The 27,658-nt window shown below is 50.5% G+C and overlaps 1 protein-coding gene across 1 annotated transcript in view; it reads right to left on the bottom strand.

The window, feature by feature from the left end:
- LOC144096771 (chitinase-3-like protein 1) overlaps nucleotides 1–27,658 on the bottom strand; it is a 1,054,958-nt gene that overhangs the window by 263,787 nt on the left and 763,513 nt on the right. The window contains exons 7-9 of the mRNA XM_077629650.1: nucleotides 23,774–23,812; nucleotides 22,594–22,728; nucleotides 21,853–22,091 (exon numbers count right to left, since the gene is read on the bottom strand). Coding sequence (XP_077485776.1) covers nucleotides 21,853–22,091; nucleotides 22,594–22,728; nucleotides 23,774–23,812 — 413 coding nt within the window. The remainder of the gene's footprint in view (nucleotides 1–21,852; nucleotides 22,092–22,593; nucleotides 22,729–23,773; nucleotides 23,813–27,658) is intronic.

The following is a 27,658-nucleotide window of genomic DNA, read 5'->3' as shown; positions in this document are numbered from 1 at the left end:
TGAAGAACGGTTACCTTACCCTGATGAAGAACAGTCCACTGTTCGAAACCGTTGGTGAATAAGAGTTTCTTCAAGTGTACTTCAACTTTTTTCTTATGATACCAGCAGTCGAGGAAGTTTTTCATCGTAGCATACTTTACCTTCAATGGCTGCTTCAGGAAACGTCACTTCAGGAAACGTCGTATGGAAATTCCCCTACCAATCTACAACATGTGCGGTTATTGGAGACTATCAAACTATGCACATCTCAGCGCACTTCAACGCTTGGAGCCGGCACTGCCATGCATTTTTCATACAGCCCGGCGCAAAGATCAGTAATGTGGTAAACCTCCTAGACTTCGTGCCCTGCAGTGTAACGTGCGTGATACTTCATGTTGGGACAAACGACCTCTACTCCGGGGACATCCACGCCACCATCGAGCTGTATATGCAAATCATGAACGTTATTCGGTCCCAGCGACCTCAAAATGAAGCTGTATTTGCAACGTTAGTCCTTCCGCGAGCCCCAAACCGCCGGCGACGGCTCGGCAACTGCCGGGAGGTAGATCACTTCAACAGGAGAGCTGGGAGGTTTAATTCGTTACTTGCCCAGCTATGTGCAAAATTTCATAATGTGTTCTATTTACACCATTCATTGGAGACATTTCACCCGTCTATGGTCTTGGCCGCGGATGGGGTCCATCCAAGTTTCGGGGTTGTCTCCATACTAACATGGAATATCCACAATCTCCAGGTTACCATCCACAATTACTTTACCCTGATGAAGAACGGTCCACCGCTCGAAACCGTTGGTGAATACAAGTTTCTTCAAGTGTACTTCAACTCTTTCCTTATGATACGAGCAGTCGAGGAAGTTTTTCATGGCATGATATATTATATATATATATATATATATATATATATATATATATATATACATGTGTGTGTGTGTGTGTGTGTGTGTGTGTGTGTGTGTGTGTGTGTGTGTGTGCGTGCGTGCGTGCGTGTGCGTGTGCGTGTGTCTGTGTGTGTGTGTGTGTGTGTGTGTGTGTGTGTGTGTGTGTGTGTGTGTGTGTGTGTGTGTGTGTGTGTGTGTGTGTGTGTGTGTGTGTGTGTGTGTGTGTGTGTGTGTGTGTGTGTGTGTGTGTGTGTGTGTGTGTGTGTGTGTGTGTGTGTGTGTGTGTGTGTGTGTGTGTGTGTGTGTGTGTGTGTGTGTGTGTGTGTGTGTGTGTGTGTGTGTAAGTACAGTATTACAACAAACGCGAGTGTTCGTTGTAAAGGTTTATTGTGCCAACAGTTTCGGGAATGGTATTCCCTTCGTCAGGGCAGGCTTACAATGAAACAGTCTTTTGAATATAAGGACACAAAGCAAGCGAGGATGTACAAACTCCGCACTCAAAGCAAACTTGAGAGTGAGGGCAAGGGGCCGTATAATGGACCGCGCAGCAGCTCTCACAGGGCCAGTGGCTGAATAAAACACAGAAAAACGCAGAGCAAAACGGGGAGGTGGAAATAGTAAAGGAGTAGAAAAGACAACGAATTTGAACAGCGATAGAAAAGGGAAAGGAGCGTTAAACACAGCTCTCGGCGCACCTGGAGGCCGCACTCCCCCCCCCCCCCCCCCCCTTCCCCCGCCCCCCTCCCCTCCCCTTCTCTACGACACTCCCGCAAGACGCCGCCGGGTCCGCGCGGGCGCCCGTATCAGGTATCCTGAGACGCTTGCTGGGGACGCGCACGAGAGACATTTCTTGTGCGCCGCAGCGGCAACCTGCAACCGTGTCGTATGCGTATCTTTGCTTCTTTTCTTCGGTAGGCCCTTCCGTCGGGCTTTTTATACCAGGCGTCCTGGCGCCCTTCTTCCCATAAATATACTAGACCGTTTCAACCTGTGTCCGGCAGTGCGCTTCCCGTGAAAAAGTGGCAGCCGTGGGGGAAAAAGAGAACAAATATTGAGCGAAGCCTGAGTGCGTAATGAGAAGGCAGAGAGGAATTTGGGAGAGAAAACGAAAAGGAAAAAGAGCAGAAAAATTATTAGCACAAGAGAACTTTGAAAGAAGAAATTATTAACACACAAAAAAAGGGAATAGAAAGTGGCGCCAAACAAATACCAAATGGTTAATTAGAATGAATAAGGCGCGGAAGACATAGCACAGAATACAAGAAATTTATCAAACCGATGTTAAAAAAAGAAGAAAATAATAATACATGTGTGCGGAAACCGTGAAAGGTTTGCGGCCCGCGGGGCTGCCGCGTGGCCCCACTGGGCTAGGTGATAGAGTTAGAACATCGGTGTCTATTCCAGATAGAACATGGAAGCTGGCTGTAAGTTGAACAAAGGAGATTACTGACAAAATAAACAGCTACATTCCCAGCCATTTAGAGCGTGGTTGAAGTTGTCAATAACAACATCCGGCGTATTTTGATTTAGAAGGCTGCCCAAATCCTAAGACGGGTGAAATTTCCTAAGTTGCCTCCCTCAAGCAAGAGAGCCTCCCTGGAGTAGCGTCCGTGCCATGGGAGAACGTGCCAAACTTGTGAATGAGGTATGACTCCCTTTGTTCCCTGTAATAGGTGCTAGGGAACCCGGACTGGAGAATGATGACAGGGATGTTTTCGAAACTGTGGAGTGGCAAACGCAGGTGCTTGGAAAGGGGTAAGCGGGGTAATGATGACACGTGAGCTTTGTGGTTGTTAAAGCGGAAGCGAAATGATGTCTTGGTCTGACCAATATGCTCTTGTCCACACACCTCACAATGAAGTTTGTAAATCACATTGCTTGAGTCGCAGTCGAGGGCTTCGCTTATGTGATGGATGGATGGAAAAACTTTATTTTCGTCAGAGAGCATGTGTGGACGATTCCGTGTCAGATGGCCATCAACCCATGGCTGACGGCGACCTGGGTGGCCCACTCCACGGCCCTGGTCTGGACGACCGGGTCTGAGCTGGCCAACACGGCCTCCCACTGCTCGAGGGAAGGATCACGCATAATGTCCGCCGGTGGCGGTGCTATGCTACAGCTCCATAAAATGTGGTCATAGGTTGCCAATTCGTGACACCATTTGCACTCCGGCTGAATGTCCGGGTAGATTTTGCTCAATACGTATGGGTTGAAGAAACATCTAGTCTGCAATCGTCGCCAGACGCATTCCTGCGCCTTCACCAATTGCTTGTCCGGGGGAGGGTAAATCCTCTGCTCAAGTCTGAAATGATTAGTAATGTCATGAAAGGATACCAGCCCATCTCTCGTGGACCTTCCCGGGACGTCCAGCTCACCTACTCGGCTGACGAAACCTCGAGCATTCATGTGAGCCGTCTCGTTCCCAGGGTTCCCAGAGTGTGCAGGTACCCAGACAATTTCCGTCTCCGTAATCCCTCGCTCCGTGGCCCGATTCAGCAACCGCGCCGCTGTGACAGATATTCTGCCCCTCGCCAAATTTCGGATGGCTGTTTTTGAATCGCTGAAGATCAGGTCAGCATTACTACTAGTCATAGCTAGTGCTATCGCCGCTTCCTCAGCAGTTTTTGGGGAGCGGGTTTTGACTAATCCAGAGGCGATCAAGCGTCCTCGCCCGTCCACCACCGCAATTGCAAATGCATCCTTGTCCTTATACTCGGCGACATCGACATAGACTGCCCCGTTGTACTTCCCGTACTTAGCATGTAAAGCTTTGGCTCTTGCCTTCCTGCGGTCCTCATGATGTATTGGATGCATGTTCTTGGGCAAAGGTTTTATGTACAAGCCCTTGTGCATTTCCCGCCTCATCTGAATTTTCGTGTCACCGGCTGGAACGTCAACTCCAATGCCGATCCTTTCCAATATGTCCCTTCCTGCTTTTGTTTTTGAAAGCCTACCGAGCTGCATCACCAAGTGCGCCTCCCGTAGTTCTTCTAGGTTGTTGTGCACCCCTAATCCCAGCAGCCTTTCGGTAGACGCATTTTGAGGCAACCCAAGGGCCGCTTTATACGCCTGCCTAATCATAGCCTCCACCTTTCCTTTTTCCGCCGCGTCCAACTTCAAATAAGGCGTCGCATACACTATTCTACTGAGCACAAATGCCTGCACTAGCTTACACAAGTCTTTTTCCTTAACACCTCTCTTACGATTGGCGATTCTCCTGATTAGCCGCACAGTAGCATTGACCGTATTTTTAAGCCTTTGCAAGGACTCGCTATTCTTCCTGTTAGTCTGCAGATACATACCCAGGATCCTGATCGTTTGGACCTCAGCGACCGGTACTCCCCCCACTTTCACCTCTAAAGGTGGTGGCGGCGTATAGTGCCTCGCATGTATCCCTCTTGGTTTATCCCTCAGAACAAAAAGCTCGGACTTGGGCTGAGAGCACGAGAGTCCTGCTTCCCCTGCTAGCCCCTCCACAATATCCACCGCCTGTTGTAGAGTTTCTTCCAACTGTGCGTCACTGCCTCTTGTTACCCATAGAGTAATGTCATCCGCATAAAATGTATGTTTAAGTCCCGATATCCCTTGCAGCCTGGGTGGTATCTTGATCAAGGCGAGATTAAATAGGAAGGGCGATAATACCGACCCTTGCGGTGTCCCCCTGCCCCCCAATGGGAAGGGATCCGATTTCATTTCTCCGACTACAATCTCCGCAGTCCTACCCTCCAGAAACGATCTGATGTACCGGAAGGTTCTACCCCCCGGTCCTATGTCTGATAGGTTCCTCAATATTGCCTCATGGGTAACATTGTCAAAGGCCTTAGTGAGGTCGAGCCCCAAGATAGCCTTGGTGCCCGTGCCGTACGCAGGATCAACCACGTCTTTTTTGAGCTGTAACATGACGTCCTGCGTCGATAAATTAGCTCTGAAGCCAATCATTGTTTCAGGTATCAACTCATTGTCCTCTACATAACCCTGAAGCCTGTTCAAGACCACATGCTCCATCAATTTGGCCAAGCACGACGTTAGCGAGATGGGACGCAGATTCTCAATGCAGAGCTTCTTCCCTGGTTTAGAGCCCCGCCGCGGTGGCTCAGTGGTTAGGGCGCTCGACTACTGATCCGGAGTTCCTGGGTTCGAACCCGACCGCTGCGGCTGCGTTTTTATGGAGGAAAAACGCTAAGGCGCCCGTGTGCTGTGCGATGTCAGTGCACGTTAAAGATCCCCAGGTGGTCGAAATTATGCCGGAGCCCTCCACTACGGCACCTATTCTTCCTTTCTTCTTTCACTCCCTCCTTTATCCCTTCCCTTACGGCGCGGTTCAGGTGTCCAAAGATATATGAGACAGATACTGCGCCGTTTCCTTTCCCCAAAAAACCAATTATTATTATTATTATTATTATTATCCCTAGTTTAGGAATAAATGTAATCCTAGCATGTTTCCACTCTGGCGGAATCTCCCCGGCCGCCCAATATTTATTCATCAAATTCGTGAGTGCCCCCACTGACTTGAAATCCAGGTTCCGCAGCATTTTATAAGTAACCCCGTCCGGACCCGCTGCTGACGTGGTACGAAGCTGGCCCATTGCAAACTCCACTTCCGCCACCGTAAAGTCTGCATCCAATTCAAGGTTTTCCTCTCCCGAGTAATCCGGCAAGCAACCGCCTGCCTCTCTGTTTATGTAACGACTTCGGAGTTCATGTATGAATTCCCCAATCGTGCCTTGATACCGATGCACTAGCCTAGCCATTTGCCCCTTTTGCGAAGATTTGGTTGCGGCCGGGTCTAAAAGGTGCCTCAACAACTGCCATGTTTTTTTGCATCCGAATTGCCCATTCATCCGGTCACAAATCTGCCCCACTGTTGACACTGCAACTCCAATGTGTAGGCTTCGATTTGTTCTAGCTTGGCCATTTTCCTACGGAGGACACCATTATGCCTTTGTTTCCTCCACCTCCGAAGGAGACTCGCATGTGCTTCCCACATGTGTAACGATCTAGAGTCAGCCGTAAAGCCCTCCCCCTCCGTCGGAACCTCTTCTGTGGTACTCTTCACGGCCTGCTTGAGCGTGTCAATCCAGGCTCCTAAGTCCTCGATTTCCCCGTTCACTATGTCATTCCTGTATTGCCGAAATCGGTCCCAGTCCGTCACTCGAGTTCCTTTCACCGTGTCTTTGTGCTTAGCAGCACTAAATATCGTGGAAAGGATATAGTGATCACTTCTCAGTGGCTGTCCCGTGTTTACCCACTGTGCATCCCTGATACCATTCACAAATTTGAGGTCTGGAGAGGTGTCTATGCTTACGCTGTTGCCTATCCTGGTATGATCTAGCGGGTTGTTTAAGATCGTCCATCGCAGGTCCTGGGCAACCTGCCAAAGCTTATTTCCCTTAGGGCTGGCTCGGATGTAGCCCCACTCCGGATGAGGCGCATTGAAATCTCCCACCACGATGAGTTGAGACCTAGCCGCTAGCCGTTGCGTCTTTATCAGAAGGTCTGGCAGGCCCACCCCCTTATCTTTTGGAGAAGAGTATACATTAAGAACAAATAGACTCTTATCGTCCTTTCTTTTGGGCAAAATCTCCAGCAGGACGTAGTCCTCCCTGCTGCTATCTATGGTATGCTGAATCACTGTGGTGTTGCGATGGACTAACACGGCCGTGAAGACGCTCAATACGCCCCCTCGATCAATCTCTGGTGGTGTAAATGTCTTAAATCCTGGTAATTTCACCGAGCCGCTAGCCTCCTGCAAAGCTATAATGTCCGGCTTACTATCCAGATTTTGTATGTGCAACTGCAGGTTCCCCCGCTTGCGACGGAAGCCCCTGCAGTTCCACTGCCAAACCTCAATTTGCTAGCGAGGGGCCATGGTGAAGCCCTAGGTTCACTAACATCGGTTCTTGGCCGACTACGGGAGGCAATCTAACCTCTAGCATAGCATTTAGCTGTTTAAACATGTCCATTACCTGGGTCTGGAAACCCCGCATGTCATTGGTGAAGGCGTCAAGACGCTCCTCAATGTTGCCTAGTCTAGCTTCTATCCTGTCGACCCGGCGATCCAGCCTATCCTGTCTTTCTTCCAGTTTTCCTACTCTCTCCGCAAGGGTAAGCATGTCTCTCTTAAGACAAGTGACTGTAAATACTGGCTGCGGCGTGTCCGCCGCCGAAGTTTCTGCTACTCTCTTTGCACGAGCTCCCTCATCTGCCGGAGGTGGCCTTTTGACCGTCCCCCGATTCTCCACTTTCTCCACTTCCATAGCTGTGTTATCGTCCACGCGAGAAGCGTTCGCCTGCGCCGCTTGCTGTGGGGCTTGGGGCAACGGCGTCTGTACCCTGTCTACTCTGCCGGTTTTAAGCGCGCGTTCCATCTCTGCTATCCTAGCTTCCATCTTTTTGATAGTTTCGGCTTGCTGCAGCACCTGCCTTTGTAGCTCCTTCTCTCGAGCAGTCTCATTTTGGGAGCCCGCGTTGGGCCAGCTCACCCTTTTCCTCGTGGCACTTGGGCTTCTTTCATGACCGGAACCTTGCCCTCCTCCTTTGCAAGGCTCGGGTCCGGGCAGTGGCGGGAAGGAAGCTGACCGGTCCCTGCTCTTGCTATCGCCTCTCGCACCGCTAGATGACCGCTTCCTGGGCCTCGAACGCTGCTCCTCCTTGCCCGTTTGGCTCTTGTCCTCGTTGCTCTGCTGCAGACCCGTCGGCTGCTGACGGGCTAGGCGAAACTTGCAGTTCCGACTTCCCGTGCTGTGCGCCCCATGACACACGATGCAGTCCGGCGTGCAGGTCAGCGACTCTCCCTCCGGTGGTGCAGGATGTTCTTTCCCGCAGCGGCGACACAAATTAGTCTTCGGACGATAGCAAACGTCCGCCCGATGTCACACTCGTCTGCAGTTATAGCAGGTCTCGACTAACTCTCTATATGGGATCACAGCGTACAGACAGTTCCAATAGATGACTTGCCGGGGAACGCGCTTCCCCCCGAACGTGATCTGAATCGCCTTTGACTTGCCCAAAGGTCTGGCATCCAAAATTTCCATGTCTTCATTCCTCTTCAAGAATCCTGCGCGAATTTCTGCCAGTGGGCATCCGTTGTACGCATTGTAAATTACTCCGCGCACAGAATTCTCCGGCGCCGCCACGTACGCCGAAACCGCAAGGTCACGACCGCCCAGCTTGAGCGTCTTGACATTCGCATATGCCCCACTGCGATTCATACACGGCGTGCTCACCGTCATCGTGTTGTTTCTCTCATTGACCCGCACCAGGTCTTCTTCCACCGCAGTCGCGTTCGTCAGCTTCGCTGCCGCTCTCAGGGCATATCCGAGCTCCCTCGGCGTCACTATGCTCAAGTCCCAATTCTTGGGCCGGCACACAACCTTGAAATCCTTGGCTGGCATCTGAAGAAACGGTCCCCGTTTCTTCCGCACCGGCGCTTTCCCCCGCTTGACTTGGGCTGCTCCGTGCATCTGGCGCCCGTCGCTGCCCGCCTGTTTCTCGGTAGGCCTACTCTCGGTGTGGTCCCCGTACACAGTCTTCTTGAAGCGATCTTGCGCCTTCAAAACCCAGGCCCATTCTCCCGCCTCGAATTCTTCGGGCGTTATAGATTCTCCCTCAACGGAGTACTCCATCATCTTTAGCCTCGCAAAGGCCCACTACCACAAGGCACGGCCCTGGAGCCCGGCGCCGTAGGCGTCGGCTCGGCCTATAGATTAGGCCTAATTTTGCCGCACCGTGGTCGAGTACAAATCGTGAAGAAAACCCCTAAAAGGGGGAACACTTGCCAAAATATGGTGTCCACAGGTACAGGGCAACTTCCTGCAGACGATTCCACAAAAAGCAAGACCAAGGCACAGCGCGTTCCACCGAAAAACGGTCTCAAGGCGGGAGCTCATGCGGAACACGTCCGCTCAGCGTCCGCTCCAGAATGGTTCAATCTCGCTTATGTGAAGCAGAAAGTTGTCGAGCTTGGATTTTGCCAGTTCGGTGTCTAAAAGATACATATATACATATTATATATATATATATATATATATAACCATGATGCCGGTGGGATCCGAACCCACGACCTTCGAATATCGCGTCCGGTGCTCTGAGCTACGGTGACGGCTGTCGAATCTGCTGCTTTCGTGGGTATTTGTGTTTTGCTTGTAAGCGAACCTTGAGAGTGTTCACCAGCGCCACCCTCGTCCATAGCGGTGGACGTAGCACGTCCTGTAATACCGCAAGTGTGCCGTAGAACGTCCTCTAACGGCGAGGGCGGAAACTGTGCGAGAAAAGTTCAAATTCTAGCGCGCTCGCGCCTTTGCGGGCGCCTAGCGCCATCTAGGTTAGTATGTGGAAAACACCCAACGTGATTTGCCTTGTTTTGTCGGTTTTTTGCTTTGCTACGCTTGTCCCCGCGCCGCGAAAAGTTTCGAATTGACGGGGGAGCGCATCGATCATGGCGTCGTCCTCGCGTGCGGTCGCTCCTAGAAGACGTCGTGTTTCTGGCCGATCGAGCGCTTCATGAGCCGATTTTGCGGATGCTATCAGCAGTAGTGAGCCTGAAGAAGATGTGGGCACATCAGATTTCAGCACCGATGACGAAGATGCGTAAAGTCAAGCCGGAACATCCAGCGGGTGAGTGTCGGCTCTGTGTGCGGCGCACATTTTGAATACAAACGAATAGCTATAAGCGGCGGAGCATGTACTCACAGCCATATTATTTATTTTCAGTGTCTCAACGTCATACGGACATGATTCCTTGCCTGCAGCTGTGAAGCGGGTGCAGTTTTTTCCCAAACGAACCCCGGGAGTCGAAGTTGGTGGCACGGTCCGGAGTAGCGCACGGCACTTCGTGCGGGCCGTCGATGTCTTCCAACTCTTCTTCACTGCAGAGCTAATCAACATGATCTGCGAAACCACGAACAAATATGCGTGGATGCATATTTTCGAGAGGCAGACGTACGCAGAAAGGGACGGCTCATGGAAAAATTTCAGTCCCGATGAAGTGATGCAGTGCATAGGAATCCTGATCTACATGGGAATTGTGGAACTGCCTCGCCTCCATCTATACTGGAATACCTCGTCGTTATTTTCGGGCCTCATTCCTCCAAAGATTATGGCCAGGAGCCGATTTTTCGCGTTCCTTGCTTTTCTCAGCGTCATGGACCCGGAGAAGACTGACCCTGTCCGCGATGGCAAGCTTCACAGGATCACACATCTACTGCAGCATATGAATGACGTGTCATGTCACCATTTTCAGCCATACCGAAATTTGTGCGTGGACGAACGAATGGTTAAAACAAAACGACGATCGGGCATTCGGCAGTATATGCGTGAAAAGGGAGTCAAATGGGGGTATAAGCTGTGGGTCCTTGCTGACTCTAGCACAGGCTACACTGTGCAATTCAGTGTTTACACCGGGAAGCGAGAAACACCCAGCTCGAAGGGACTGGCTTATGACGTAGTAACCCGCCTTTGTGATGCATATTTGGGTCAAGGCTACATTATCTACCTTGACAACTTCTACACGTCCACCTCCCTCTTTGAACATCTTCTTGAGAGGAAAACTCTCTCTTGTGGAACAACGCGCAAAGATCGTCGCGGATTTCCCTCCCAGTTGAAAGACACCACTTGGGAGAAAAGAGCAACTAGAGGGGATATTCGCTGGCTGCGGTGCCGTGATGTGCTGTATTTGCAGTGGAAAGACAAGCGCACTGTAAACATGATGAGCACAGCACACACTGCCAACAATCACGTCACTGCAATGCGAAAAGTGAAGAGAGGAGACCAATGGACAAAGGTCCCCGTCATGAAGCCGCTCTTGATAGAAGATTACAATAAGGGCATGCTTGGTGTTGACAAGTCAGATCAACTTATTGCTTCTTATAATGTCTTGATGTAGTGTGTCAGGTGGTGGAAGACACTGTTTTTCCACTGCATTGACATTGCTGTCGTCAACAGCTTTATCATCTTCCAAGGGCACAGGGAACATCACCCCGAGATAGAGGAGCTCACAAGAAAGACTGGCTTTGACCAGCTCGCATTCCGTATTGAGCTGGTCAGCCAAATTTTTGGGATGGACGGCAGACATGTTCACCCTCCACCTCCTCCAAAGAAGTCCGAGCACAAGCCCCAGGTGCAAGAAAAGCGTCGCAACTGCAAGCTCTGCTATGAGAAAAACAAGGTCGAAAGAAAGACGGCAGTATTTTGTGAGCCGTGCCGTGTGTATCGCTGCTTCATCCCGACAAGGGACTGCTTTGGAAAATGGCACGCCACACACCCAAGCTAACTTTTTTTTTTGCGGGAAGAACAGTTTTCAAGAATACCCTCTGCAAATTTTGTTATCTTTTTATGATATAATAGTCTACATAATGTATATCTCGAAATTTTTTCACTCTTGATATTTTGATAGTTGTGCTCTTTTTTTCAAGCAGAACAATATCCTCACTGTATAAATTTTGACATTTTAAACATTTTTTCATCAACTTGTGTAATAAATATATAAGCAATAATTATGTTATTAAATAGAAACTTCTTTTAGCTACATTTTGATACCATACAATGTAAATAAGGCTTTACTGTCTAGCCGCCAAAAATATTTCCTTCCTCCTAGTGAAAACCGCCCCTTTTCCCATGGTAGCGAAAGAGTTAAATCGGGCGGTGGTTCAAACCACCTGTTCACATTCTGCGAGCGCCGCTATGCGACCGAGCGGCACGTATTGGCTCGTGACTGAGTAAGAAAGACGACGCTTCCGCTCCCGTGCGTGCTGCTCGTCTACTTGGTCATTCGATTAAAAGGCGCTTTTGAATCGCGCGACGTTTGTCGGCGACAATATAAATATATCATTTTTAAACGATGAAATATTCATTAATAGTCTTTACTAATCAACAGCACAAGTCATAAAAAAAAGCCCTTTGCTCGTTTTCTATGGCTTCCAGATTCTCTCTCTCTCTCTCACACACACACACGCGCACACGCACGCACACACGCACGCACACACACACACACACACACACACACACACACACACACACACACACACACACACACACACACACACACACACACACACACACACACACACACACACACACACACACACACACACACACACGCGCGCGCACACACACACACACACACACACACACACACACACACACACACACACACACACACACACACATATATATATATATATATATATATATATATATATATCCCGTCTGCTTCAGCGAACTCTCAAAAATTTTCGACAATAGGCTTTCTGTATTAATATGGCTTTTGCGACATAGTATTACCACAGGCGGCGAATACCAGGAAGCCGGTGAATCGCATTATATAGTAAGCCGGTTAAAAAGTTTAGCAAATAGAGTTAGGCGCCTAGTTGCAATTAGAGACTTGTTAGCGATCGTTAGTAATAGGCAAATCAGTTTTTAGAATTTCGAAAACGCGATTACCCTTGGCGCTGCGGCTCGACAAAGTTTGCCTTTTTCCGCTACTTACGTGCCCTGGAGGGGCTGCTTTGCCTGCATGCTGTCTAAAGCACCTGCATTTTTGCAGGATGTAGCCAAATTGCACGATGTAGTCAAATATACATATATGAAGGAAGCCAACAGTCACCGAAACCAAGGTGCATAGTTAAATGTTTTTTTAATTTGCAGTGCTAATCAATTGAAGAATAATACTTCGATCAATCTGAGGCTTAGTAAAGTCACTCTTAAAGTAGCAGAAAAAACAGCCCTGCCGCCGGTGGGATCCGAACCCACAAACCCCGAATATCGCGTCCGGTGCTCTACCAACTTAGCTACGGCGACGGCTGTCCAATGTGCTGCTTTCGTGGGTATTTAGGTTTTTGCTTGTACGTGAACCTTGAGAGCGTTCACTAGCGCCACCCTCGTCCATAGCGGTGGACGTAGCACATCCTGTAATAACGCGAGCGTGACATGGAAAGTCATCTAACGGCAAGGCCGGAAACTGGGCGAGGACCCTGTTATGCTACCTATGGCATCAAGACTGCCAGAATCCTCAAGGTTCGCGTACAAGCAAAAACATAAATACCCACGAAAGCAGCGGATTGGACATCCGTTGCCCGAGCTCTAGATAATCGGAGGTCGAGGTTTCGGACCACAGCGGTGACATGGTTGTTTTTCAGCTGCTTTAAAAGTAATTTTCTTTAAGCCACATATTAATCTTAGTATTATTCTATAATTGACTGGCACTACAAATAAAAAAACATTTCCCTATGCACCTTGGTTTCGGTGACTGTTGGCTTCCTAAATATGTTTGTCAAACAAGCCACTCAAATCATTTGCCTTGTCTGCTAATGGCTTAACGAGGGTCTCGGTTCTGGCAGTCTTGATGCTATAGGTAGCATAAGAGGGTTCTCGCACAGTTTCCGCCCTCGCCGTTAGATGTTCCACGTCACGCTCGCGGTATTAGAGGACGTGCTACGTGCACCGCTATGCACGAAGTTGGCGCTGGTGAAGACTATCAACGTTTGCGTACAAGCAAAAACATAAATACCCACGAAAGCAGCACACTGGACAGCTGTCGCCGTAGCTCAGTTGGTAGAGCACCGGACGCGATATTCGGATGTCGTCGGTTTGGATCCCACCGGCGGCATGGTTGTTTTTTCTGCTGCTATAAAAGTAATTTTCTTTAAGCCCCTTTCCAATCTCTGCAGTGAATTCCGAGGTGACCATATACGACTTGTCAAAGTTAGCAACAGTGTTGTTCGAACCTTTGTTTCAGACAGCGTCTGGTCTGCACTACGTACTGCCCACCGCAGGACGGCGGAATTGAATAAATGGTAACCAGATCAGAAGCGACGAAGCGCTATTGGTGCTTTGTGATGCACTTAGCTTCCTTGCCATATTCTTGGTTTACGGCTTGTCGAATATACAACATTGACGGCTACTTTTTTCTTAATTTTCCCAGATTGTGTGTGATGCCATGCAGGTAAGGAGTCAGGGCACGCTTGCATACATGGCAGATTGGAGGCCATCGCGTATTGCTGCGATATGGTCTTCCGTAGGACGGACTGAGCTTTGGCTGAGTAGACGAATACTGAGATATGTGGTGAAATGATAAGGCTGGGAAATTCTTGTGTCAGCACCTCTTCACGTCTTCTGTGCTGTGCTAAGAGCTTCCACTTCTGGGAGAAGCATAAACATTGTGTTGCTTTTATCCTGATCACTTTTTTGTTCTTTTAAGCATGAAATGCTTCTACCTGCCACTGTCGGCATGCCGCGTTTGATCTTGTCGCCAGTACGGGGGAGAAACAGCACTGCACCGAAGGGGGAACATGCGGGCGAACTTGAACCAGCTTTGGTGAAGTTTTCCGTCTGCTTCCTGGCGCCTTCGTACTGTGCTGCCGCCAGAGCAGCGCATGAGTCAACAACATCGTCTTCCTAGTCAGCGAGGCGCCCCGCGAGCCGCGCGTCATTGGGCAATGCCACACAGTCAGGGTGTTGCGAAGCACAGGTCCCGTGGCTTCATCCATCACCACGGCCAGTAACCAGCTCTGATCTGTTCGCCCTATGAGCGGCTTGAGTTGAGGCAGGTCTTTAGATGTTAGCGCTGAGGAGACGAGCACATTCAAAGGAGATTAAGTTTGGCTTGGCAAGCTTTCAGGCCTCTGACGAGTGGTCAGAACGGCTTGAAGGAACACTAGAGGGAAACATCAAATAAAACAAGCAGGACAGATTATTTCTCGAAAACATTACCGGCTATTTTATAGCGAGAGCTACACTAAGCCACCCAGTCGAGCGTTTCGTCGTGAGCCTGGAAGGCCGATAGTGCGGATGCGCGAAGCCCGAGTGGAGCAGCAGGTGCTCCTCGCTGACGTCAGAGTTCCCCATAAATCGCCGCCGCTGCCGCCGCGCGAGGAGCCGCGTAGGCTCGACAACGCCCACCGGCGCCGCGCGTGAATGCGCATGCGCGGCAACCGGAGACGGGCAGCAGGTGCGTAGCGCATGACGTCAGAGATCGGCCGCCGCCGCGACCGCGTGGGGGGGGGGGGGGGGGGGGGGGGGGGCGTGTGTATAAACTGCGTATGTGCGGCTGTGTATAAAAGCTGAGGTGATACGACTCTTTGTATCACGATCTCTTCGTATGGAGCTAGCGATCCTCTCATTCAGACTACGCAGTGGGGAACTACCATTGACCTTTTGTGTCTGTGAGAAACCAACCAGCCTAAATATTGTACAGGCAGCATTGAGACAACTGCGCGTTACTTTACCAATAGTCGGGCAGTGTTTATCTCTGTCAAAAGAATTGAATAATTAACAGCGTGTTTCATCGAATACTTCTTCAATGCTTAACATTATAGTCACGACAACAACTCCGACAACAGGAGGGAACTGCAGCTCTCGCTACGTATATCCTGTCGTAGATGAGCTAAGCCACTGGCAAGTTTTTCTACACGTTGCTTAGTAAACTGAAATTGAAAGTCTTCAAATCCTTCCAGAGTCAAAGCGCTTGGGAAAAATTAAGTGCGGGGTAAAGTTTTTGCAACCACGCTAATCAGGGGCTCCACTTGCGAAGACCGACAGCTCGGTCCGAAAGCGGGTCAAGCTGTCGGCGGCAACCTGCAAGTGGAGAAAGTCTCTATTTCGATGGGCGCAGCGTAGTTTGCGTCTGAGTAGCGTTGCAGTCTGTATGGGTGCGGAAGACTACGTGAAGTTACCAAGGGCAGACTGCAGGACAGACTCCTGTTTGCACTCACGCATGTACACGTGCCCACAAAAGTTTTCGGATCACGAAAATGAATAAAAACGTTGATTTCCTCGCCGACTAGAAGTGCAGCCAGGCACTGAGGGGCGCATTGTGCAGGAATCGGAGGTAACTACAAAGCGCACCCTTCAGTTCGTGGCTTCACGCTTATGTTACTCAGCAGTTAGGCTTCGTTCTAATTTTCATGTTCCGAAAACTTCTGTAGGCACCTGTACTCATCGGCGACAATAACGCGGGCGTGTGGCCGTCGTTGCGTTGTGTGCAGTCGTGAAATGCACACGTATGCTTCGAGAGATCCTCAAAATGCATGCGAGCAGCAGTCGCGCTTTATCATATTTATTCTGCACCGCGCCTGAGTGAAAAATTGCATGCGCATTTTTCACCGAAGGGCGCACTGTGCTGTCGATTAACAGCGATTGTCGGAAAACTGCGCAGATTGCAGAAAAACCCTCGTGACTGACTCTGCTGCGGTCGTTGCAATTTCTACGTTTGTGAATTGCTTCAGGCGTGCTGTAAGCAGAAACGTTGCGTCCAGTAGCATTCTGCCGCATGATGGCTACAGCCGGTCATAGAGGATGCACGCATAATCTTGAACACGCATCAGCGTTTGAACGTTTTTCTCGCGAGAAACACTGCCTCCTTGCCGGCGCCTCACGTACTTCATGCACGATGACCCGCGCTGGAGATGTTTTTCTTTAGTGCGCTGAATAAAAAGTGATGGGGGATACATGCACTACTTGTCAGCTGTACATCTAAAAGCCCATTCGTCTTTCCACTCCACAGAATACATGGAAGATCACGCGCTCGCATAGCGCGCTTCACACGGGGACGACGTGCCCACAGCCTGCACAAAGTGGTCGATTCCACGGCTGATGTGACAACGAAACCGACCTCGTAGCAAGCACACATAGAGTGAATGCCGTTGCGAGCTCTCAGTTCTGAACGTGCTGCGTACAACGGCTACACGCAGTCTGAGTGCATAAAATAGTAAAGCACCAGCGGTCGTGCTTGCGACGAACCTTACTTTCCGTCGTCAAAATAGCGTTCGGTCATGAATGCTTGACTCGCCGCCGCTGCACAGATCTTTGAGTGGCAGCGCCACGTCAGGCAAGCCTACCCTTTCTGTGGTGGAAAATGATCGGTTTCCTTGTTATATGCCAGAACAGCACACCCCACGAAGGCCACCAGCGATGGCAAGCGCTGGAAAGCAGGCAATTACTTCGTTGTTCGGAATCTGTGTAACTGAACTGATGTAAGATGTCGCTGAAAAAAACATTCAGCCGTTATGTGCCCGTCTGGACATTCTCGTATGAGGCTGGACAATTTTGTTTTTTCTGCTCAACCTCCTGCGCGTCTCACATCGTGCTGTTCCTGTGGAGTTCGCTGACCTTTCCGCGAACTCGTTGATCTTGTTTCCGCAAGGAAGGCCGCTCCAGTGGGGTCGGAAGTCCCCAACAAAGGAGCCCGTCCCGTCCCTGCCTCCCCTTCGTGCAGCGGACGTCCTCGTTTACGCCGCGCCGTCACGGGAATGACCCGCCGGGAAAAACGCTAACCATGTACAGCTGACGACATGTGGTTGTTAAGGGGTTGACGAGGTTTCGGGGGCGCACGAGATACGGCTGAGTATTAGCCGAGTGACCGGAAGCCCACTATTCCCGTAACGACTGTGTTCGTCTCGTGCGGTGTATTCTGTAAACACTTTAGGGATCGTTTTGTCGCGTGTGCGAAAGAGATAGGAAAGTGGTAACGGCTGGGCCGTGGGTGCCGTGGGAGAGGGTGGTCGCGTTCGTGCTGTTTTTCTATTTGATTGCAACCTCTCCTTTCCCAAAAGTTTAATCAGCACTCTTTCCCCAGTCGGTGATTAGTTGGCGGAAATCCTTATTTTCCTTTCCCTAACCACTGATTGGCGAGATGGGTCGTTTGTTATCTTATTGGTTGCTGTCCCCGCTAAGGGCGGAGACAGAGGGTTTAAAACCAAGCGCTCTGGGTTGAGCGGGGGCTGAATTCGTCTGATCCACGATTTAGTCATGTAAATAGTTTTCTCCTTGCTTTGTTTCTTCTCGTTTTTTTACCTATGTTGTAAATAAATAGTTAACCTTCTCCTTTCCTTGAGTAATGTGAATGCTTGCGAGTAGAACCTCCGGGTCATCAAGAAACCCCGATTTCATCATCAAGTAGTTTCCTCTCATCGCCACCGGAAGGGGAAACTCAACTGGCGCAGTCGACACAGGATCACAACTGGCGCAGTCGACACAGGATCGCAACTTCTTTCTACTCGAGGCATTGGACGGAAGGTGAGAAGAACAAGTCGGTGGACAAGCTGTTTGTCCTAAAGGAGAAAACCTGAAGCTGCGTCGAAAGGCGACGTCGAGAGCTTCAGGATCACTGGTCGTGGTCGAGTGGACGTCGGGGGCTCAAGTCAGCTAGGAGCTGAAGGAGCCGGGCAACAACAAGCCATCGAGGGTTCGAGTCAGCGAGCAGCTGAAAAGAACCAGGCGTCCACATCGAACGGGTTCGAGTCAGCGAGCTGCTGAAAAGTAACCAGGCGACCAAGTCAGGCCAGTCAAACGAGGCAGAAGTCAGCGAGCTGCTGTGGGATCCAGAGCTCAAATCGTCCGCATCGAGGAGCCTGTCGTCATCACTGAGGACGACGAGATCACCGGGGCCGAGAGCAACCAGTAAGGTAGGAGACCTTTCTGCTTTCTCCGAATTCACCATGTCGGTGTAGTGTTTAGTGCTAGAAACGATAGCACGGAAAACGGAGGTGGCTGCCGTACGGTGTGATCAGGAGGGCAGGATGCGACGTGTTGAGCAGGAGGAGACTGAAGAGCTGAGTGAAATTGAAAATTTGAAACTCCAAATTGAACTAGAAAAGAAAAAAACTTGCAAAGATGCAATTGAAGTTAAGGCAGGGGACGATAGTTGATAGCGAGGTCTTATTCGCAGCAGTTCAGTGTTATACCTGCATGAAATTTGGACACTCGATGATTGACTGCCCGAATTCAAAGCAAAAACAAGATGTTCCCGCGGTGAGGACAGATGTGTGCGAGCTAGTAGCTCAGGTAGAGATACTGGCGCCGGCATACGGCGACTTGCACACCGACGATCAGAGTTCTGAAGCCTGTGTGGATTCAGGGGCCGAAATAACAAAACAGGAAGGTGATGTAACGTTGTGTGCTAAGCCAAAAGAGTGTACTGCAGGCATTGGGGCGTTAGTCACACCTGTGAAGCATTTGCTGTCAGAGCCACCGAATATAGAGCAGACCCAGGAGGCACTTGAGTGGGTTGCTCGCGATCAAGGGTTCAGCATCGTGACTCAGTCTATGTGCGCTAACTCTGACGCAGCAGTAAGGGTCGAGGATGAGAAGGCGGATCTGAGTGCGAGAACGTGCTTTGCAGTCGATGGCAATCTAGCTGCCAAAGAGGAGTTGTCTTACCAGCCGGTGCTGACACTGTGCGCACTCACAGTGACAGCAGATCTAGCTAGAGGTGTAGGGCTGCTGGTAACACCGGAAATACATGCACTAACAGAGCATTCTGAAAGGGAGCAGCTAGAAGAAGAAAATCAGAGTTCAGATTTCGAAGAGCATTTCGAAGGTCCCCACGATTCGGTTCGCGACAAACCCGGGGCTTTAGTAGAGCTTCAGGCAGATCCGAACGCTGCAAATGTTCCTGCTGCAGATTGGGAGTTAACAGGAACAGCTGCTAGTTTCGCAGCAGATAGGGAACTGGGGGATTCGGATACTGCACCCATCCCTGCAAGCTTAAACATGGAGCATAAGACCTCATTACCAGAAGAGCGGGAGCAAGCTGGTCAAGGTAAATGGGAGAAAAGAGTGCTTAAGGGCATGGTTTTCTTTGAAGAGAATGCCGGCTGCCAGCCGTACAGGGAGCTAGCGCTACCTGAAGAGCGATGTAAAACTGCATGTGAAGTAGCCGCTGACAGGCCTATCCAAACTATGAAATTCAAAGAGGCAGAGAACGCAGACACGATGGCGGCAGCAATCTTGGTAGAATGCAGGGAGCTGGTGAGCTTTGTTGCTTTTGATGAAAACGACGATGTAGACCCGATAACGGCGGTAGCCTTCACAACCGGCGCCGTGCCGGATAAATTGGAATTTTGGTCCAATCTTGTGGACAAAGCTAGAAGGAAACATCTTTTTCGAGATGTAGGTGGCTAGAAATCATTCTGCCAATTTGGAGCACCGATCTGACATGGTGGATTCTGGAATGTGCAGATTGGTGTCCTAACCTTGTGTGTGCTGGTTGAATTAAGCGCAATGTGCGTGTGTGTGTGTGTGTGGACTGATGGAACAGCCGAGCATACATGGGCGCGCGTGTGTAATTTTGTTCCGGGAGCCTTGTGGCCGGACTTTGTCACACTGACAGCAAGTGTCCGCGTGATATTCTTGGTTGGGAGGTGTGGAGTTCGCTGACCTTTCCGCGAACTCGTTGATCTTGTGTCCGCAAGGAAGGCCGCTCCAGTGGGGTCGGAAGTCCCCAAAAAAGGAGCCCGTCCCGTCCCTGCCTCCCCTCCGTGCAGCGGACGTCCTCGTTTACGCCGCGCCGTCACGGGAATGACCCGCCGGGAAAAACGCTAACCATGTACAGCTGACGACATGTGGTTGTTAAGGGGTTGACGAGGTTTCGGGGGCGCACGAGATACGGCTGAGTGTTAGCCGAGTGACCGGAAGCCCACTATTCCCGTAACGACTGTGTTCGTCTCGTGCGGTGTATTCTGTAAACACTTTAGGGATCGTTTTGTCGCGTGTGCGAAAGAGATAGGAAAGTGGTAACGGCTGGGCCGTGGGTGCCGTGGGAGAGGGTGGTCGCGTTTGTGCTGTTTGTCTATTTGATTGCAACCTCTCCTTTCCCAAATGTTTAATCAGCACTCTTTCCCCAGTCGGTGATTAGTTGGCGCAAATCCTTATTTTCCTTTCCCTAACCACTGATTGGCGAGATGGGTCGTTTGTTATCTTATTGGTTGCTGTCCCCGCTAAGGGCGGAGACAGAGGGTTTAAAGCCAAGCGCTCTGGGTTGAGCGGGGGCTGAATTCGTCTGATCCACGATTTAGTCATGTAAATAGTTTTCTCCTTGCTTTGTTTCTTCTCGTTTTTTTACCTATGTTGTAAATAAATAGTTAACCTTCTCCTTTCCTTGAGTAATGTGAATGCTTGCGAGTAGAACCATAGGGTCATCAAGAAACCCCGATTTCATCATCAAGTAGTTTTCTCTCATCGCCACCGGAAGGGGAAACTCAACTGGCGCAGTCGACGCAGGATCGCAACTGTTCCCTTAACGATATTTCGAGCGTTATAGCAGACAGGTATCACTAACGTGGAAGACACTGTTGCCTGTGCGAACTGGCCGCTTGAATTATATCTGCGCTATCCAAGTACTGGCATAATACATCAGGAAGCGGAAGTATCGAATAAACTTTCCTGCAGTGATCGTTCTGTGTGCTGATGACCTGAATTTTCTGTCATGAATAGTTTCCGCGTCACTAGTATTTTTGTCTTAATTTTTGCCAAGAATAATTTACCTGCTTCATAAAAAGAAACTGAAACACGTGCTCTGCTACCTTTTCAAATAGACTTTCTCATTCACCGCCTGATTTCTAAGGCACACTGCACTGTATATTAATGGTCTTTGCATGTAGTTATGACACGATACGTGCTGCGCTCATTCTACTGAGAACGTTTCTTGGTTTTCTGTACTAACAGCTTCCAGTCTTATTCAGGTGAACCCGTTCACAGCGCTTAGTGAGCGCGTTCATTTCACGGACCAAAATGTTTCCCTTGAGCGCAAAAATCGCACCGAAGGAAGAGCTGCGTGCTTTTGTTGTTGACAGCGCTTACAATCTTCCTTTCCTCTATGCAGCCCTTGAAGGAGAAGTGATGTTGGCCTGTGTAGACAGATTGCAGAGTTCCACTGACAAGCACGCTACTTGCATCAAAAGGAGCAGGACACAGGCTACACACAAGATAGAGGCGTCGCGACCCAGGGCAGTTTTTTGCAAAGAAACTGCAAAGCTTGAAAACCGTTCTTTTCTAGCGCCGTCCACTTACGAGCAGCACGTTTCGGCAAGGGCATGAAGAGCTTAAATCTCAGTAATAAGCGGAGACCAATTTTTACTAAGAAGAGGAATTCCCTTCATTAAGAGCAGCCCTTCGCGCTGCACACCGTGCGAGAGACCGCTGCTGAGACCGCGACTCCATGGAGCCGCGCCACGTAATGAAGAAGTATAGGCTAGACTCACGTCGATGACCCTGGAGAACTGCTGCACATTGTCCAGTGAGAGCTCGATGCCGATAAAGGCAACTCCGTCGAAGTGGTAGTCGTTGACGAGTGACTCGATCATCTGCACGAAGTACCACTGCACTTCGATGTCCGTCAGGCCGTTGAGGTACACGTTGAGCGTCTGATGCGGGTTCAGAGCCACCAGGTGACTCATGTTGGTGGATCGCTGATTGCGCCTGAACAGCTCGAAGCTCTTGTCTGCCAAAAGCATAGGTGAAAGGCATTTCTGGGTCGGTGTGCTACAGTGGAGCTCGTCAGCTATATTTACACAAGCTAGGATGATTATTATTAAGCTCACTATGCACACTGCTGAGTTCTCCCGCTCACCTACAGTAAAGCCAGTACTGCGGACACCTTATCTCCACAGGCTTCCTAATCTCATTCGCCGCCTGCTACGCTCGCCTTCTCCTGGATCCCAGTCTGTTACCTAAAACGACGACTGGGCATCTTGCCGTCGCATTACACCTCCATGCCCATTTCTTATTAATTTCGACCAGGATTCTTTTACGTTGCGTTCTTTCTCACGGGGTCAGTTCCCTTCCTACCTCTTAACGTTTCCCCCAAATTAAGCTAGGAAAGCATTCACCCCACTAGTGTTCCAGCGCCGCGTTATCGGTTCGCTTGTCCACTGCACTTTCCTTAAGGGCGTGGAAACTGAATAAATTGGTCGCATGCAGCCCACTGGAGCCGCGTATGCTACCGTTTTTGGTGGCCAAGAACTTTCGGTGCTTGGGGTCGTAGACCACGTCCGCGTAGATCAGGTGCGTGCAGTAGGCGTTCGGGTACTGGTCCTGCTGCGTCGTCATCTCGGTCACCACGCACACCAGTTCTCTTGCTTGCAACAAAATAGAAGTAATTTGATTTGTTAGAATTGCTCACATTTGGAGAACCTGCGCAGCTGACCTCAGGGCCCACCAGGGAATATAAAATTTAACAATTTTTGCGCCAGATCAGCAAAGCATGTTTGTTTGTTTGATCAGCTCTGGAGCGGCTAAAAATCTAATTCTAGAATAGGCTGCAAAGATCAACTCCTGCTGCCGCCCTTACGCTGCGCAGATTTTAATTTGTAGGGCCACGTTTACCGCGAAAAAAGTCTACTTTGTTTAGAATGCCTCTGCAGGGTGCCACGCACAATTTTCATGCACGCATGGATGCACACATACACCTGTCCACCATTCACAAATTGTGATGCAAATAAACGTTTTTATTGTTATCTGTTATTAGTCCCGTGTTTATTATTTATTTTCTCCAACGCACGGCTTTGTCATTAACTCTTTAGCAACAGTGCTCGTTTACGTCTTGGAGTGACTCGAAGAGTGTTTTGAAAGCATCATTACCAGTTAACCCTTAAGAATAGTTCAAAATGGTTCACAATGATGTAGTTACTTTTGATCGCAGTGACTGAGCTGAACTATTTTACTTGGTGCATTGGCGATTGGCTCATATATGAGCAACGCGCACTTTATTCGCCTTCTTTCGCGAGAAACTCCGCTCCGCGGGTGCACTCGAGCGCACTGCCTGCGCCCTCAGCACGCGGTGCGAGCCGACACGCTTTACTTTGAGATTTTAAAAAAGGTGGACGACTTGGCGCAAATGAGGCATTCCGTGGCGCTTTGCTGCAAGATTTAAATGAGGCAGTTACCCGTTTTGCCCATTAGAACGAGTCAGGAATAATGAACAAGTTTAGTACGTCCGCTGACGCATTCGCGTAGGTAACCACCGCATCAAAGATGTTCGTTTCCCCTCTGTGCAGCAGAACGCGTCCGCACGGTGAGACAGAGCAAGTGCCTGTCCATGCATTAGCGTCTCAGGGTATGTTTCTCGGTCATCCGTGCACGTTGGCGCCGGGCGGAGCGCCCGAACCACCCAAGTTTCCTCACCAGTGCTACGGCGCCTCCGGAACGACCTTCCCTGCGGAGCTGCAGGCAAGAAAATAAGCGAGCACTACTGTCAGCACGATAGATAAGACAAAAAGCACAATCACAACATGTGCTATTCCCAATACTGTCATGCAGTAGAAAAAATTGCTGCTGCCGTGTATGAAGGATGACCGGTGTTGCCTACGAGAAGTTGCCTACATGATGCGCCGACAGAGAATTCGCTACTGTCGCAGGTCAAGACTACGAGGGACTTCTCAACTGCTGAATACACAAAGTGCACACCTCACGAAGCACTAGTTTTCAACAAAGCTCATTTTTGGGGTTCTTGGGCACGAACACTGCTCCGAAGCAAGGAAGAGAGAATGCAGATGTCACCAAGCCTTGCAGACCTCATCTTCATCTTTGTTTTGTACAGTAATCAAAAGATCCTGGCTATTCGGGCGTTGTGGTGGTCCGAGATGCAGAGAATGCCGTCGCACACCTCTGGATCTCTCGCGGTAAAATGCTATTTAAACCGGCTCGACAATCAAGCGGCCGTAAATAATGCGCGCGGGGATGGCAAATACATTTGCGTGCAGAAGAGGGTTAAGTTTGGTTAGTTGGTTTCCATCCGTCGTATCAAATAGTTGACTCCCAAAGATAACCAAGGGGGACGCTTTTGAGTATAAAAAAAATTAAGACTGCCTTCGAGTGGTCTGCAGATATGCTCTGTTTTATAGTGAAATCCTACATTATATGAAGAAAAATTGCGTTCAGAAATGCTCTTCAAAAATGATTTGGTCCAGAATTGCTTGGTAAGACGCGCAAGAAAAAACGGACATAAGCGCTGACTAGCTAGTTCGCGCTTGTGTCTGTATTCTCTTGTGTCCTGTGTTTATTAGCGCTGTCTTCTGTCATCACTTCTGTCATGACTTCTGCGTCGCGTCCTTGCATTACTGGTGAATGACAGCGCTTCACACACATTTATGCAGATCTCTTCTCACTGCGCACAGCACACAATAATGATCAAAAAACACACAGCTCAGTTACTTCTAAAGGCTTGCTGCCGCTGAAGATCCCCATTTTCTTTGAAATCTGACGAGTCCATAGGTGTGGATGCTGGCTTCTACCGCCTGCTTCATCATCATCATCAGCCTGACTACACCCACTGCAGGACAAAGTCCTCTCCCATGTCTCTCCAATTAACCCTGCTCTTTGCCAGCTGCGCCCACCCTATCGCTACGCTACTAACTACTCTAGTGGCGCCATACAGCGGTTAAACTGCATTTCCTGGCAGGTGGCAAGCTTTGAGCCATCTCGGGGCCAGATGCTTCGTCTTCTTCATCTCTCGTGCTGCCTGCTGCCTTGCGCGTTCCAACGTCTTGCGTGTCTAATTAAAGCAAGTAAACCAGCCCTGCTTACGCCAACCGTTTCTCAGTGACATATTTGGTGGAGGTGTTGGGTGACGGCCCATGTACGCTGATCTCGAGGACACCTTTGACGTCAGCTCTCAACGCGTGGCTACAACACCAGTCCACAAGGCGAGCCACCGCCTGCGAGGCCTACAACCCGAGTTCGGTCAACTGACAGCGCCGGTAAGGGCCATGACATCCACCGCGGCTAGCCAGACAAGTCAGCACTCCGGGGGTGCCCCGCCATTTGTCCTTCACGCACCTCGATCGCCGCCACAGTTCCACGGGGACAGGTTCGAGGACGTCGAAGACTGGTTGGCCAGCTTTGACCGAGGGGCGGGTTTCAATGAGTGGGACGGCGAGCGCAAGCTGCGCAACGTCTACTTTGTGCTGCAGGGCTCGGCCAAAACGTGGTTTGAGATCCTTTCTTCTTTCACTCCCTCCTTTACCCTTCCCTTACGGTGCGGTTCAGGTGTCCAACGATATATGAGACAGAAAATGCGCCATTTCCTTTCCCCCAAAAACCAATTATTATTATTATTATTATTATTATTAACCAAGCAGCTTTCTTTACAACCTGGGAGGCTTTTCGTCGAGAGCTGCTAGCGATATATACCAGCAGCGAAAGAAAAGAGAAAGCTGAAATCGCCCTGCGCTCGAGATCACAGCAGCCGAACGAGGGCGTCGCGATGTTCATCGAGGACATGACCCGACAGTTCAATCGGGCCGACCCTGCTATGCCCGAAGCCCAGAAGGTACGCCACTTAATGCGTGGCGTAAAAGAGCAGCTGTTTGCCGGACTGGTCCGTGACCCGCCACGAACAGTGTCCGACTTCACCAAGGAGGCAATGAGTATCGAGCGCTCTTTACAGGAACGGGGCGCCCACTACGGCTGTCAGGCTACTGTAGCAGCCGCTTCCCAGTCCCAGTACACGCCTACGTCGCTGCCCGCCGAGGACCTTCGGGAGCTTGTAAGAAGCCTGGTTTGCGAGGAACTGGCGAAACTTCGCTTTGAAGCTCCACAGGTCAGCGTCGCTGCCGTTACGGACGTGGTCCGCGAAGAAATCCGACGAGTTGTGCGGCCACCCCCGCTCCACACCCGGCGCCCTCCGTTATGACGTACAGCGAGGCGCTACGAAGTCCCGGGCCAGCGATGCGAGCCTTTCGCTCCTGTGCAATACCTGCAGGAGCCAATCGCAACAGCACCCTCCGTGCCGCAGGAGTTCAGGCCCCCCGTGAGCAAAGCGCACGTTTGGCGTGCGCCAAACAATCGGCCGCTCTGTTACCACTGCGGAGAGCCTGGCCACATCCTCCGCCACGGCCCCTACCGCAGGATGGGTTTAAGGGGGTTCTCACCTGATGCACCTCGTCCACGCTACGGTGAAAGACCACGGGATATCGAACAGTACTTGGCTGAAAACGTGCAATCTTTGACCTCGCAGCGACGCCAGTCCCGATCGCCATCCCCAAGGCGGTTCTCTTCACCCGGCCGCCCGTCATCCTCTGGCCAGTCCAGAGGTACGTCCCCACGTCGGGAAAACTGAAAACGGCGTCCTCCGGGGGTAGGGCTGCCGCTACTGGACCGAGTCAAGAGCCTCCACCCGACGATTCGCCGCGACGCTCCGACCGACGACGACCGGACCCGACGACCTCGACGACGCGCTGCGACCGACTGGCCTCCTCAGAAATTCCGGTATCCGCCGAAAACCACGACGTTACCGCACTCGTGGATACCGGCGCCGATTTTTCGGTAATGAGCAGACGGTTAGCCACGGTCTTGAGGAAGGTTCTGACCTCTTGGTCTGGGCCGCAGATCCGGACAGCTGGTGGCCACGTGGTAACTTCGATCGGTGTCTGCACTTCGCGAATCCAGATCCGCGGTGTTACTTTCCCTGGCTGCTTTGCTGTGTTACCCGAGTCTCCAAAGACCTCATACTCGGTTTGGATTTCCTTCAAGGGTACGGTGCCGTTATCAACCTCCAAGAGCTAATCGTGTCGTTTTCCACCCAAGGTCCTGTCGACGACGATACCGAGCCACGCAGGGCTAAGTTATGCGTCTGTGACGACCACGTTTTGATCCCATCAAGATCCAGCATGTTTGTTACTGTAGAGTGCGATAACAGCACCAAAACTCGTTGCTGAAACCAACAAACAGGTCGCTGCTCCTTGGTCGGCAAGTCTGTGTTGCTCGAGGAATTGTTGAACTGGACAAGGGCCGAACCGAACTCTTGGTGACCAATTTTGCTTGTGAACCTCAGTGTTTGCCTGGCAGAACAGCTATTGCGTATTTCGAGGAACTCAGCGAATTCGCGGGACAGCACGCTTTGTCCGGAGCCCCGGCATCAGTGAAGGAACTGACCACTCCCATAAACACTGACGTGAACCCAAACCTCCCAACTAACCAGAAACGCTGCTTGGAAAGCGTTATCCAGTTTTCTGCGACTGCTTAGCCTCGACCCCCAAGGTTAGGCAGACACCGCTCACAAAGCACCGA

This window comes from Amblyomma americanum, chromosome 7, assembly GCF_052857255.1.
Source record: "Amblyomma americanum isolate KBUSLIRL-KWMA chromosome 7, ASM5285725v1, whole genome shotgun sequence".
In the NCBI taxonomy this organism is placed as follows: domain Eukaryota; kingdom Metazoa; phylum Arthropoda; class Arachnida; order Ixodida; family Ixodidae; genus Amblyomma; species Amblyomma americanum.
The sequence above is the reverse complement of the archived record's forward strand: the minus strand, read 5'-3'. Positions and strand labels throughout refer to the sequence as shown.